Below are 14,778 nucleotides of genomic sequence, written 5' to 3'. Positions count from 1 at the left end.
TCCACCCTGCCACTTACTAGTACATGGCCTGGGGCAAGTATTAACCTCGCTGAAGCTCAGTTTCCCTAATATAAAGTGAGAATAATACAAGCCCTTACAGAGTTCTATTAAATGAGGCACTGTAAATCCAGCTCTAAGTACAGTGTCTGGCACAAAGCAAGTGCTCAATCAAAAGTATCCAATTTCAACATTGTTATTTCCTTGGGTCCACTGAAATAATTGCTCTTCTAACAGTATTTCTCCAAATTGAATATCAGCACTATTATAATTACAGTAGTCAAAGGTTTTAAGGTGCCAACTTAGCTGACTAGTAAAGTAATTGGAAAGACACAGGCTCAGGGGATTTTTAAAAAATTAACCAAAACAACCTGTGTGTTGACCTTTACCCTGCAGTTCTTTTATATAATAACAGTCTATTAATAAACATAACTTTAAGCTGTTTGATTTAGTGCTAATGTAATCCACGCCAAATATGCCACCTTTCTTGCCTGCTCCAAAGAAATTTTAATGGAGAGTTGTTTCATTTTTCTGTTTGATTTGAAATAAGATTGTGGGGAAGTTCTTAGTTTTGCGTTCCCATCAATAGATACTTAGTCCCTTTAACTTCTGATCATTTGTTGATTATATTTAAATATAACTAAACGTGATAAAATCATTCTTAGATAGTTGAGATAAGCTTTGAAGGCTGTATAAGTACTTATTTTATAATTTAAAAACAATTGCCTAACCGTAAAAGAAAAGAAAAGGAAAAAATTCCCCAAATGTGGGAAACCAGAGTTCTTGGCTATGCTCTTAAACTACAGCAGGAAATATGTGCTTGTTTATTATGACCCTAGTGCTTTCACAGCCAGATTAACTTTCAAACAGAGTTTTCATTCCATTTAACCAACAATTGTCACCCTGACTTGTGGAAACTGATAATTTGCAGGGAGTTCAAGGAGAATATATGCAAAGTTCCATCTAATAGAACCTGGCTTGTCCCCACATCTTGGAGATAGACCCTTTGTGAACAATTCTAACTGTAGGGCCGCCTACAGGGTATGTCAATTACCACAAAGCGACTTGCTGGGTCCACCTGTGTTAAAGGTGGCTTTCATGGACTATCAAATTTTATAGCAAAGGAATTCTGAATTATCATTATATGTTTAAGAATCTCTCTTTATTGATTCTTTCTAGGTTTCTCCTCATTCATGAGATGTAAGCCTCAACTGATTTGTACGAAGTTGTGGAACAGTAATTACTTGTATTTCTGCTAGAAAGTTCTCTGCAGGATAAAGGGTGAGTAATATTTATACAGACAGATAAAGAAGAATCTACACTGTTTCATAAATCATGAATACCTGATTGTTAAATATCTAAAATGCATCAAGCCATTGTATAGACTTTCATTATAATAATTCAATTTCAAAGGTTTTTTAGGAACTAGCTTATTATTTTCTGTCTTTATAGCTCTATTTTCTTTAATACTTTATTTTTTAATTAGCTCTCATGGAACTTCTCTTATTTTAAAAGCAATTTTAAAGAACTGTTTACTGGATTTATATACGACTTTCTAAAAATTGCCTATAATTATTAATTTGTCAAGATTGATTTAATTAGAATAACAAGATTATTCAGTGGATACATCTTATAGCTTCTGAATTAAAGAATGACAGAAAGGGGGACCTAACTGATTGTCAGATATAAGGGATCTGCTGGTTCTACTCAGTATCACAGTGGTGGCTGAATTGAAGTGTCCTTGTTTTGATGTCCCACCTGCTCAATCTTATACGTTTTGGTTAGTGATGGTAAGAAAAATTGGTGGAGTTGAATGTAAAGAATAGACAAAAATGGTTTAGTAAAATCCTGTCTGAGTCTGGCAGAAATCCCGTGCTCTCCCCATTTTGTCCACCCTCAAACTTGCCAAGCCTTGTTCACTTTGGCTTTATTTTAAAAATGCATTTCTGGTGAGTGAGGAAAGGTTTTGTACTGTTTTCAATGACTCACCCAAAATAACTCCATTGAACTTGTAAACGGTCCTGTTCTGAATGCAGATTGTGTTTGTTCTGAGACAGGCATGAAGGAGCTGCAGAAAGGAGATTAGAGAAGGGAAATGTGGTGGGAGAGGCAGCGCAGTTTATATTTATTCAGGTCCAGGCACACATAAGAATTATTTTTAAAAAAGACATTGTGTGTATGTGTGTTAAAGAACCATCTATGAGATCAGTACCATTTAAAGCTTTTAAAGATATATCAGTATTAGATATTGTTCATCTAGTCACTAACCTCTTCTGATTCTCATAAAATGAGGTAGAAAGATTTACATGTGAATATATAATTCCAAATATATACATTGTGAAACTTTTTAACTTGCTAAATGGCTTCAAATAGGAAATAATCATATATGTGACATGAGCTAGAAATTAATCTTCAAATAGGAAGAAAATGTCTATCAATACATTGATCATGTAATAAGACCGTGTTAAAACTGGGAAGTGCAATAATGACATCCTCTTGTTTTGTTGTGTAACGCAGAAAAATGTTTAATATCAAGTGGCATAGACTGAGTATTTAATATCAATAGATGTACGTCTTCCAAAGCCTTTATGATTCAAAATGTCAGAGATCTTTAAAAACAATATTTTAGGGCAGGACTGAAAAGAAAAAGAAAAAGAAAAAGAAAAAACGACTGAACTAAACTTTCATGAATTCATGAAACAGACCAAATAAAGCTTATTCTGTTACATAATCTTGCCTCAGTCAATTGTTGATGAAGAATAGATGAGCTATTCTTACCTGTTGCTCAGAAACACCAAAGAATTGAGCCACTGAAAAGACAATAACCTATCTACAAGGTTTTACCATGGATAGGGTAAATTTAGCATTATGTGGCAAACTGAAGAAATTGTGATCCGTAAGACAGTGAAATGGGTGATAAAATGACAAGTCTTCAACATGCACAAATTAGAAAATATGTAAATTTACCCAGATTATGTAAATAATCTGCAAGGCAAAGTTCCAGTAGTATTAACACCTGCTTCTCCTTCTGGTGTGCACTTGAGAAAATAAGGAAAATCAAAATAGCAGATCATTATGCTATATTAATGCTTACTTAGGAGGACAACAAACTAGTGTAATACTCCCTGAATTTTTGCTATTGTGGGAAAACCCTAAGAATAAGTCATATGTTCAAGTTATAGACTATACAAATGAATTTTATTACTTTAAAATATCCACAACTAGAAATACTTTCATGATTAATAATGACTTAATATATCAGAAAAAAACTTAAGTCAGACTAACCACCTTTCCTCATTGTTCATTTATATGGTTTGTAAATAAACCTTCAAAGTTTTCAAAGAGTTCATTCATTGAATAATATTTTCCTTTCATCCTCTTTTATCCTGTTGCAAATTATTCCACTGGTATCCCTGGAAATGTTAATAGCTATATTGAGCAGGCCCAAAAGATTTCATATTCAAGTGAATTTTAGAAATACTGGGTAAAATGAAGTTAACCAGTTTTCTTCTTTTTTTTCCCAATAAATCTTGAGAATTTACTTCTCAAATCTCTTACATTCATTGTGACTGGATTGAGGTGGGAGAGGTGGGGATATAATATATAGTGTTTTCCAAACTTATTTCATACAGAATTCTTTTCTCAGGCAATCTTATTGAAATATAAAATGCTGCTGTTTATTTAATCTGCAATTCTACTTAGCTTATACCTCCCAGATCCCTTATGTCTTAACAAGGGGTGAAAATCTGGTAAGCTGCAATACTACCACTTTCTGATCAGTCTGTATTATTAAGATTTTGATGCATAAAATAAAATTTTGATTACATAAATATTATTGAACAAACAATGCAATAACTAGAACAAAATGCCGTAGCTTACCCAATAGTAAATCTTGTTTTAGTAATTTTGAGGCATTTGTTAAGGTCTGAAAAAGCAGAAAATAATGAAAGTAATTAAACTAAGCATAATGTTTCATTTCTGATATAAGCTTTTCCATTTAAAACTGTCTAACCAGAGTATGTTTTCTGTCCTAGCCTGAATTTATGCCATTTAAAAAATTCATCTGCATAAGCATGTATATGTCACTTACCAGTATAAGAACAATCCCCCTATTATAAAATTGATTTTTGCCTTCTGCAATTTAACATTTCCAGCAGCTATCCTGAGCACCTACTTCCATGTGATTCCATGTGATGCTCACATCAGTTTGGGAAGGCTGTTATCATGACTATTTCACAGATGAGGCATGTGATGGCCAGAGATAATAGCTGTCTTGCCTTAGGCCATGAAACTAGAAAGACACAGAAACAGATTTCAAATTTCAGTCTGACACCAAAGACTCTACTGTTTCCACTACAATTTGCTGGATTAAATTATCTACATCTAATATAAATTTGTTTATTCCTCTACTTTGTAAGCATAGATGAATCAGGCATTATTCCTTATGCAGAGTTTCTGCAGTGTGGATTGCAGTTGGTCTACAATACAGTACTTGTTGGAAAAAAAATCCTTGAAGAAGGAAATAATTAGACTCTCCTCATGTGTGTTATGGCATTCATTACTAAATAAATGAAACACCTTGGGCATTTTTTAAAATTTCAAAGTTGAGAACGCAGTTAAAACCCTTTACATTTCAAAATAACTTGCTGTTTCAAGGACTTCCTTCCCTACTATTTCTGTACCCTCAACATTTTGCATTAAAAATGATCATGTATTAGAAAACATACAGTTGTGCTATTGGAGATTCAACAATTTCTATATTCTATTCTAATGTTACCTGGCTGGCCTTTGATGGTATATTTGACTTCCTAGCCCTTTCTTTACAGCTTGACTCTGGTAGTTGGTTTTTAAATATAAAATATGGTTCACTGTTGCCTTTCTCAAAAATTCTTTGTTGTCTAAAAGTATTTAAACAGCAAAACTAAATAAAAAATAATAGGCCTCAGAGGGGTATCAGGGTGTTTCAGTCAGTTAAGCACCAGACTCTTAATTTAGGCTTAGGTCATGATCTCACAGTGGTGAGATCCAGCTCCAAGGGGTTGTGCGCTGGGGGTGGAGCCTGCTTAAGATTCTCACTCTCCCTCTGACCCTCCCCCCCACTCATGCTGGAGTGTGCTCTCTTTCTCTAAAATAAATCTTAAAAAAAAAATAATAGGCCTTAGGGAAACAACATAAAGCAAATATTTTATCCACTTGTCCATCCTGAAGAACATAAAGAACAGAACATTCACCTCAACAGAAGTCATCATTCCTGGTGGGATTAGCACTCTACTAAACATGTAAGGGGTAAAAAAATACAGAATAATGTTATTTAATCTCTCACAGTTTACAGTGTGGCTGGGAAGTCAAATATACCCTCAAAGGCCAGTCATATTACTTACTGCACAATTCAGTGTCAACATAAGTGACCTAAACATTCAGTTGTGTATCAGGGAATTGTGGGAGAGATGTGACCAGAAGTTGTGGAAAGATGTGGTTGAGGAAAAGTTCTGACTCAGATGGATCTTGAAATTCATGAAGGTATTGGACAGAAAGAACAGCAATAAATTAAGATGCAACTACATAGAGACAACAACAGCATGTGGAGATAATGGAGTTGAAGCTGGGAGCCCCAGATGAGTAGGGGAGGGTCTTTCAGGGCCCAGAATAAAACTGTGAAGACCGCATATTTTGTTCTGTGTGGCTTTTGACCACCCCTTTCCCAGCCTCCTCTCCAGCTACTTCCCTCACTCTCTTGCTAACTTTTCCTACAGGGGACTAGGCTCTAGCCTATTCTGAAGGGCCATTAAATTGTTAGCTGCATTTTGCCATAGAACTCTTGAAGACTGAAAAGTCTTTTAAGATTCAAAAAAAGAGTAAAGTGAAATTTCAAGCCAATGAGATGCTAGTATCAATGTTCTAGCACCCCTTCTATTTTCACAGTATATATACATAGGCCCAGAATATAATGGTGGTTCTGGAAAGTTATTCTGGATTTTTGATATGATCTTGTAGATACTGGTAAATCATCGGAAGTTGGCTTTATAGTCCTTACATACACTAAAAGAGATTTTTTTTAAAAAGGGGAGGGAATGCCTAAACGCATTTTTAAAATAGTTCTGAACTTTGACATTTGCTTCTTGTAGCATTCTATAAACAACAAAATCCAAGCAAGCATTTCTACACTTTCCTAGCCATTCCTTGCTCTATTTTTCTTCATCTCTCTATGTCCAACTTCAACGTGGAATTTCCAGATTAAACATTCTTTCTCATTTTCATACATAACAAAACCACGATAAATAACTTTTTTAAGCATGAAAGTAGCACTACACGAAGTTTGGTCTTCTTCAGTTTTGACATTGTGACAAATACCAATTAGGCGCCTTTCTTTCATCTTCATCCTCAACTCCTTGGACTTCAGCAACAGTAAGTCAGCAAGCCCAAGCCGACACTTGTTTTGACGCGGTGAAAAGAAGCGCTTGGCCTTTCCACAGTTTTTCTGTGAGAGAAGCTGACAGGAAACAAAGATCGCTAACAAACAAACAAGCAAACAAATCTCTCCCACTCCGCAGGCCAAAGCGAGGGGACCCCGCGCCCCGCTCCGCGCGCGCCGCGCCTCGCTCCGCCCCGCGCGCCCCGGCCGGAAGGGGGCGTGGGACGCCGCCGAGGGAGGGGCGCGCAGACGCGCCGCGGCCGGCCGGGCCCCTGGCGCGTCGGGCGGAGGCGGGAGGCGGGAGGCGGGAGGCGGGAGGCGGGGGCCTGGGGGCGGGGAGCGGGGCCTGGGGGCGGGGAGCGGGGCCCGGGGGGCCGGCGCTCGTTCTCAGCCGCTCTAGTTCGGGCCACTCGCGCTACCGCACCGCGCCGCGCCGGCTTCATGTGAAGCGCCGGCCCTCTGCCCCCTCCCTTCCCTTCCTTCCCTCCCCCTCCTCCCTCCTCCTCCTCCTCTCCTCCTCCTCCTCCCTCCTCCTCCTCCTCCTTCTCCTTCTTCTCCTCCTCCGCCCCCTTCCGCGCCCGCTCCCGCTCCCCGGGGCCCCCAGCCCGGCTGGGCACTGACAGCAGGGGCGGGGGTCCCCGCCGCCGCCGTGTCTCACGCAGGCTCGGGCTGGGGCAGCGGAGCCCCCAGTGCGGCCATGGACCGGCCTCTGGTGGCGTCGGCGGAGGCGGAGGAGGAACTGGAGTGGCAAGTGGCGAGTCGCAGGAGGAAGGCCTGGGCCAAGTGCCGCGGCTCCTGGCAGGCGTCGGAAACGGAGGACCTGTCCACAGAAGCGACGACGCAGGACGAGGACGAGGACGACGAGGAGGACCTCCCGGGCGCGAAGCTGCCGGCGGCCGCGGGAAGAGGTCTGTGCGCCCGGCCGAGCCGCGGCGGGCGGGGGACTCGGGGAAGGCAGGCTGGCGGGCGGGGGAAAGTCTCGTGCGCCCTGGGCGACTGCTTTGAGTTCTGGAAGATCCTCCAGGGCTTGATAAGCCGGGGGAGAGGGGACACATTGGACCTTTAAATGCGCGCGCTTGGCGAGGCGTCTCCAGATTCAACATAGACACTCCGGTGCCATCTCGTTTCCCTTCAGATGAACACTAAGACATGCTACTTAGGCTACATTTTACCCCCAGTAGATTTTCCTGTATGGGAGTGTCCAGGTTGACCCTGCCGTCGGAGACCCCCTGGGGTCGGTAACGAAATGTCCCCTCACTCTGCCCCGCAGGAAACGTGCCCAACGAGAAGATCGCGATATGGCTCAAGGACTGCCGGTGAGCCCTCGCTTTCGCCGCTCGCGTCTCAGAGGGAGATCCGCGGAGATGGCACAACCAAAGCGGAGTCACTAGGGCCGCAGTCCCTGTGGGTCCCGTGGCCGTTGTGAGCTATAAGCCGGAAAGTGAGCCGGCGGATAGTTTCCTCCTCTAAAAGATTAGAAATGGAAGTGCTGTGACCGCTGATTATTTGGTGACCGTGTTGACTTCACAGTTAGGACTTAAGCTCCCGTGCATGATGTTAGCATCAGAGATCAGAGACTTAAATAATCATGCAGTGTTATTATTCTTGTCTTGTTTTTATTCGAAAGGATTTTCCCATTTCACACAGTATTTTATTTTGCTTTTGTTTTGACATCTGTATATCTGGCATGGAATGATTTCCCTTTCAAATGTGTTTTAGATGAAGTTAATTTACTTAACACGAATTGGGCTTCTAATTTTATTTTTGTGCCTTAATTCTGTTTGGACAGCCATAAAACCAGCTAACTTTGTTCTTGTAGTTTCCTCTTTGGACGTGCATTTGTCAGATGGCACTGGAATGCACGAAGGGAAATAGAGCTTTGAAGGCATTCAAACGGCATAAATCTAATTGCATGCTTTGGCAACTGGTACAAATCTTTGATAAAGTACTAGAGGAGACGAATCATAGTGCAAGTAAATCTTACTACAGTAAAAAAGGGCTTGTTTTATGTTTTAATTTTTTTCCAATTTATTTACTACTGGTAAAATTTTATATGAAGAATGTTACTTTTTAACGCGGTTAAGGTGTTTGCTTCTGCACATCCTTGCCATCTCATTTTGGGCTTTTCTTAATCTTCTGTTCAAGTACCAGAGGTAGGGAAATGTTTTTTGGTGGAAGGAGAAGTGATTTTCATGTATGCCAGCTTATTTTCTTCCCTAAACAGAGATAAAATATTGGCTACTACTCCAGTGATGTCCTGCTTTGATGAATTACCTGGATATTTGAGTAATTTTGATGAATTACTAAGCACTCTTCACTACAGAACCCCTTAACCTTTATTGGGGGTGTCATAGATCCTTTGAGATATGAAGAAGTATATGGACCTTCTCTCTAAAGATGCGTCAAAAATAATGTTTAACAGCAAGAGAGAAATCACCTTTTGTTTACTTTATAATGTATAGGAATTAAGATTATAGGAGATCATATCAAGTAGACAGTACATTTATCTTGTAAGATAAATGCAGTAGGCAAATGCTATTTATTGGACATACCATCGCTGAAAATTCCAAAAGTTTTGTTGCTAATCTTATGTAGGCAGATTCTATAGTCTGTTGCTCCTTCCCTCACAGGTTTCCTGCATAGATTTCCTTCTTGTTCCTTACAGTTTGCACCTCTTTTGTACAAAAGGGGCATTCATTTGTACCTGGGAAAGCTAGAACAAATAGTTCTGTAATGTTAGCTGTATTATCATAGATTTGACTGCTAGGATATTTGCAACTCTGGTTTTTTTTCTATAACAGTTTAGGATCCTTCTCAGAGTTAGGCATCTGCCTACTCTGTACATTGTAAGTGATGTAAATCTAGCTTTTTTCCCTTGATACATTCTCATTTTTTTCCTTACTGCTGTCCATATCCCGAATAAAGATACCATTGTCATTACTTTAAGGGAGGGGGGTCTTTATTTTGATAATCATCTTTTTGAGTAAGTGGAAATAAATTGCTTGAATTAGCATCTAAGAAAGGATAGTTTTTGAGAGAATTTGGAAGACAGCAGTTGTGAGAGTGAGAAACTTGTTTCTGAAGGAGAATGGCAGCTATATTCTCTTTATTTGCCATTTTCTGTTAGTGCACCCACCCGTAGAGACATCTGCAGAAGGAGTAATACAGTGTTTTGTCCTAAGAATGTAGCCCAGGGATGAAGGACTTTATAAAGGCATAAATTCCAGTTTTATTAAAATATATGCAAAAACTTAGCTCAAAGTTTTTATTGTCTTTATGGTATTTGTGATTCTTTTACATTTCAAAAGCACTAATTTTCAAAGAACTGCCACTGTTTGCATATTTGCTTGCAGAAAGTTTTAACATTAAATTGTTATTTCAATAATATTTTTTGAGACTCATATTTTTATGATCCCATATCTGATGTGAATTTGTAACAGGTATAAACTGTTACTTATGAAAGGTTCAAATCACAAAACAGAACTTTCAAAATAAAACAATGTGTCTTAATATAATTTAGTTTTGAGAAGGAAATGAAAAACATTTTCATTTTCACGTAAAAAGATTTCTAAGTTATCTGTGTTTGAACAGGAAGAATGTGAAAGAATTTTAGCAATGGCTGGTTCTTAAGGTTGATTCTCAAGCCGACTTTTTAGTTTTTAGAGTTAAATGAAGATATATGTATTTCATAGTTTAAAAACAGAAAAAAACCTCTCAAGTTTCTCCATTTAGACCAAAAAAGATAGTTGGGTTAAGGGAGACACTGAATGATGCTCTAAAATGCTGGCGATAGGTTTAACAGATGAGGTTTAAAAAAACTATTGAGCCTATTTCTAACTAGATTCTGATTTTTAAATTTTATTAAAGTAAAGATTTGTTTTCTTTTAATTCTGTTTCGTGTTTCTAGGGAAGGGACTGAGGGGAGCAGACATTTTCTTACTGCCTGCTGACATTCTCTTTTTCTGTTTTTGTAAAGAAAATGGTAATTCATATCATTTGTAATTACAATTCTTGCTCTTAATTGCTGGCAGATCAGATGTGTGATTAAATCATTCCTGGTGAACTGACTTGAGGATAGGTGTTTGCTTAGTTAGTAAGATATTACTTATGTAATACACTTGAATTCCTTTTGTGTTTGGGGAGGAGAGTTAAACTGTGATTAGAAGCTTGCTTGGCTGTGATCCTTTAAGTGTAAAGTTGTGCAGTGACAACTCTCCAGATATCTTTTTAAGATTAAGGTTTATATGTTTATGTGGTTTCAGTACCCCTTTGGGAGCCTCACTGGATGAGCAAAGCAGTAATACGCTCAAGGGTAAGAGAAAGTTGCTTTCTAAATTTGTTCTTTATGAGCGCCCTACTTTGTTTGTCCTCTGAGTGAATGTATACATATATAAATTATAAAAGTAATGTTCATTTTATAAAATATGCCATTCTGAGAGAAAAGCCAAAAGAAAGAAATCTTGTCATAAACCATAAAACAATGAATAGTTTAAGCAAATTACTAAACCTTTACACAATGTGAAACTCATATTTTTATTGTCTAGCTAGATATTATGAAGATTAATTAAATGTAGAAATATATGTAAACATAAGGAAAATATTAAGTGAACTGGGTCAGCTTTAGTGCAGCATTTCTTTGCTTATATTAACCGAAGTTGCCACACCTGAAATTTTACTACCTGTGCAAGACAGAATTCTAAAGTTCAAAGTACAACAAGAATGTGCAGGTAGTGGCAAGGCATATTAAAAAACATTTATAGTATTAGAAAAATCTAGCTTGAGCTCCTGACTGTTAAGGGAGGTAAAAGGAATGATTGCTTCGGGATCTGAATTTTCATGAAACTTTTGGATAAGATGTTAGCTAAATGAATATCTTCAAAGACACCGTAAGTATAAAATAGCCTATATCGGGGCTTTTAACAACTTTACCTGGCTGCGAATCATGGTTTGTTTGCGATAAAGTAAAGCTTATACTTGCTTTTTGAAATGATAGAATGATGAGTACATTCGGGTTTGAAACACTTTACTGTATTTTATTTTTTGCTTGGTCAATTTGCTTCAGCTAAAACTATGATTTTATATGGGGGTCCAGAAGAACAGAACACCAGGATGAGTCTTCTAATGTTTCTTTCAGGTGTGCTTGTGAGAAATGGAGGCAGTTTTGAAGATGATTTGTCTTTGGGAGCTGAAGGTACATTTGTTTGGAAGAACTGTATTTTCATACAGGTTTAAAAAAAAATGAGTTGAGTGCTTTCAGGTGTACAGTCCTCAGAGCCAAAGTTAAAGGTCTTGAAAATGGCTCAGACACATTTTACAGAACCTTTATATGTTAAGTCAGAGCTTGTAGGATACATGTAGAAATGGCTATGAAAACCATTGTGAAATGTCCATGTCTTCCTTGGACTTAATTGCTTAAAGGAACTGTTTCGGGGCAAACAATGGTCATAGAACTGAGGGAAAAATTGCCCCGCCAGAAGGAAGGAAACTTAAATATTTATACATGAGAAGACTAAATTGAAGCTTATTTTTAGTGTGAGGTAGCCTTATGTCAGACTTAACAGCTGCGGCTTGTCTTTTTCTTTGCATTCAAGTGTCTCCTGTCTTTCCCCTTTCTCTTTTTCCAGATTTTTAGAACGCTAAGAGACAAAAATAAAATAACATTTATTAGAATTTAATTAGAAATCATTATGCTGATGTCTATTCCAGACTGCATTAATATTTTAAAAGTGCATTGTGCCATGTTTAAATTTTCACAGATGTTATTATCTAGTCCAGTGGATTTACAGTAAAGTTTTCCACAATGTAAAATAAAAATTTTTATTATTTTATTATTTTACTGGTATTAGAAGATTATTAGTAGCTGTATAGCTGGGCTCTGAATGTGTGCTTTTTATCAAAAAGAATTAAGGATTTTATTAAATCTTTTTAAATTATAAAAAAATAAAATATAAATCTTTTAAATTATAATAATGAATGGTGAATTTATCCATTGAATGTAATTTCCTTGATCTTTTGCTGTTTTAAATCAGTCTGTATGGTAAATTACTTATTTAGAACCTTCTAACTCTAGAATACATATATATATTAGGTTTTATTATTTCAGTTAATGTGCTTTCAAGGAATAAACTCTGTAAAGGGGTTAAACTTACTGCTTCCCAATTAGTACAGTTGAGCATGCTGTCAACCCCTTACTAAAATGCATTTCAGTGTTACTGTAAATAGCACTTTTGATATCTGCCTTAATTTCACAATATGGAATTTTTTTAGATTTTATTTTTTTTAGAGCAGGTTTAAGTTCACAAAATTGAGGGGAAGGTATAGAGATTTTCCCTGTACTTCCTGCTTCCATATATGCATAGCCTCCCCTATTATCAATGTGTTCCCCACCAGAGTGGTACATTTGTTACAATACCCAAAGTCCATAGTTTACATTAGGGTTCACTCTTGGTCACGTATTTTCCATGGTTTAGACAAATGTATAATGTCCTGGATTTATCATTATGATATCAGAAATGTATTTTCACTGCCCTAAAACTCACTTCTCTTCTGCCTGTTCATCCATATTGAGTGAGTTTATTGGAAACCAGAACCTAAAAGGAAGTCCCAGAGAAGAATGGAAATATTATGTTGTTTTACTGAAAATTATTTCAAGATTATTTTCATTCATTCAGTAAATATTTATTGAATGGTATGTGTTAGGCAGCCTTCTGAGTGGATGTACAAAGAAATATAGCAAATTGCCATGACTTTGCAGATCAGAAGTAAAAAAAAATCTGGGGGGGCGCCTGGTGGCAGAGTTGTTAAGCGTCTGCCTTCGGCTCAGGGCATGATCCCGGCATTCTGGGATCGAGCCCCACATCAGGCTCCTCTGCTACGAGCCTGCTTCTTCCTCTCCCACTCCCCCTGCTTGTGTTCCCTCTCTCGCTGTCTCTATCTCTGTCAAATAAATAAATAATCTTAAAAAAAAAAAAAGAAGTAAAAAAAAATCTGATATACTGAAGTAGATGTTTGTAATTATTTTCATTCTTGGTATTTGTCTATAAAAGTTAAATGCAGTCAGTTGAACTCACTCTAAACTTAACAATAATGTGTTTAAAACTTGTAAGTCTAGGATAAAGCTAAAAAGTAATTTTTTTAAGAAAACTTATTTTGAAATGAATAGAAATTTTCAAAGTAGATGCATGAAAAATTGGTTGTAACTGGGATGAATTTTTAGCCTTTGAAAAACCACAGTAGGAATTTATGTATACTGTTGCCACACTTAAATAAAACTAAATCATGTTTTTGCTCTTAAGGTCTTCTTTAATAACAGCTTTTAAATTTATTAGTTAGAACCACGTTTACTAGATGCTGTATATCTTCTTACTATTTATTTCTACTATTAAGGAAATTTAATTGGTTATCTATATGTCTTTTATTTTAAACATTCAGTGAAGGGAGTAGTTTTACATTGCTAACAAATGAAAATACTTTCCTGAAGCTGCTGGTTCTGTTGATATTGATCCGTATATTACTTTTAGTAATGCAGATTTAATGAACCAAGACAAGAGTTTGGGGGCATTTAGCTGTAATATTTGGCTAATCTACTTTCTTGATGACTATATCACAGTAGTTACTGTCCCACTAACAGTTCTGCTCTGCATTTATTCTTTTACCTATAGCCAACCACCTCCATGAAACTGATACTCAAATTGAAAACTGGTACGTAGCTGTGCTGTTTGTTCTCTTTTCAAAAATGAAGAACATTTATGAAAATAAGATTTTTTATAATCTAATTTTGTTTATAGCAATAATATCTTGGCCAAAGAAAGAAGACTACAGTTTCACCAGAAAGGGAGAAGTATGAATTCCACTGGATCTGGGAAAAGTAGTGGGACAGTTTCAAGGTAACCTATTCCAAAATTACACTACAGTTACATTGTGTTATAGATGACCTACTCTTACCACTTTTTCAGTATTGGATTTGGCTTGATAGTATGAAATCAAAAAGAATCCAAAATGTTTCATTCATTCCTTTTTTAAAAAAAATTAAGATTAATAAAAAGCAGCAAATGTGTTTATAATGCTGCTGGAATTCCTGTTATAATGAGTATTTTGAGCCCTATCAACAACTTGAAAGAGGAAGTCCATAGTGGAATAACTTCTTCCAAAATTCTCCATTTTTTTTTTTTAGGGTCTTGAGTTACTCCAAGATAAAAAATCAGAATAAACCTTTCTAATATAAAGTTTGATATTTAAGCATAGATTTATCTTCAACATATTAAATCAAAGTTCTTCAAAATATATATTAAAATAGATAAGTATGTGAGCCTATGGGACCAGTTTAAATTGTTACACAGATTATTGTATTGGAATCTGAGCATTTTCTC

General features: G+C 37.1%; 1 protein-coding gene across 5 annotated transcripts in view; it reads left to right on the top strand.

The window, feature by feature from the left end:
- The first annotated feature begins 6,893 nt into the window (after nt 1-6,893).
- The window catches only part of ITPRID2 (ITPR interacting domain containing 2), a 38,027-nt gene continuing 30,142 nt past the window's right edge, over nt 6,894-14,778 (top strand). For 3 of the 5 annotated variants that reach the window (XM_040643190.1, XM_040643184.1, XM_040643180.1), the window contains exons 1-6: nt 6,898-7,317; nt 7,680-7,725; nt 10,672-10,721; nt 11,544-11,600; nt 14,071-14,110; nt 14,197-14,295. In XM_040643190.1, coding sequence (XP_040499124.1) covers nt 7,107-7,317; nt 7,680-7,725; nt 10,672-10,721; nt 11,544-11,600; nt 14,071-14,110; nt 14,197-14,295 — 503 coding nt within the window. In that variant the 5' untranslated portion in view covers nt 6,898-7,106. Of the gene's footprint in view, nt 7,318-7,679; nt 7,726-10,671; nt 10,722-11,543; nt 11,601-14,070; nt 14,111-14,196; nt 14,296-14,778 lie in introns of all 5 variants that reach the window. The other 2 variants (XM_040643197.1, XM_040643185.1) reach the window with 2 other exon arrangements.

Source organism: Ursus maritimus, unplaced genomic scaffold (genome assembly GCF_017311325.1).
Source record: "Ursus maritimus isolate PB19 unplaced genomic scaffold, ASM1731132v1 scaffold_1, whole genome shotgun sequence".
Lineage (NCBI taxonomy): Eukaryota > Metazoa > Chordata > Mammalia > Carnivora > Ursidae > Ursus > Ursus maritimus.
This window is presented reverse-complemented; position numbering and strand designations above follow the sequence as displayed.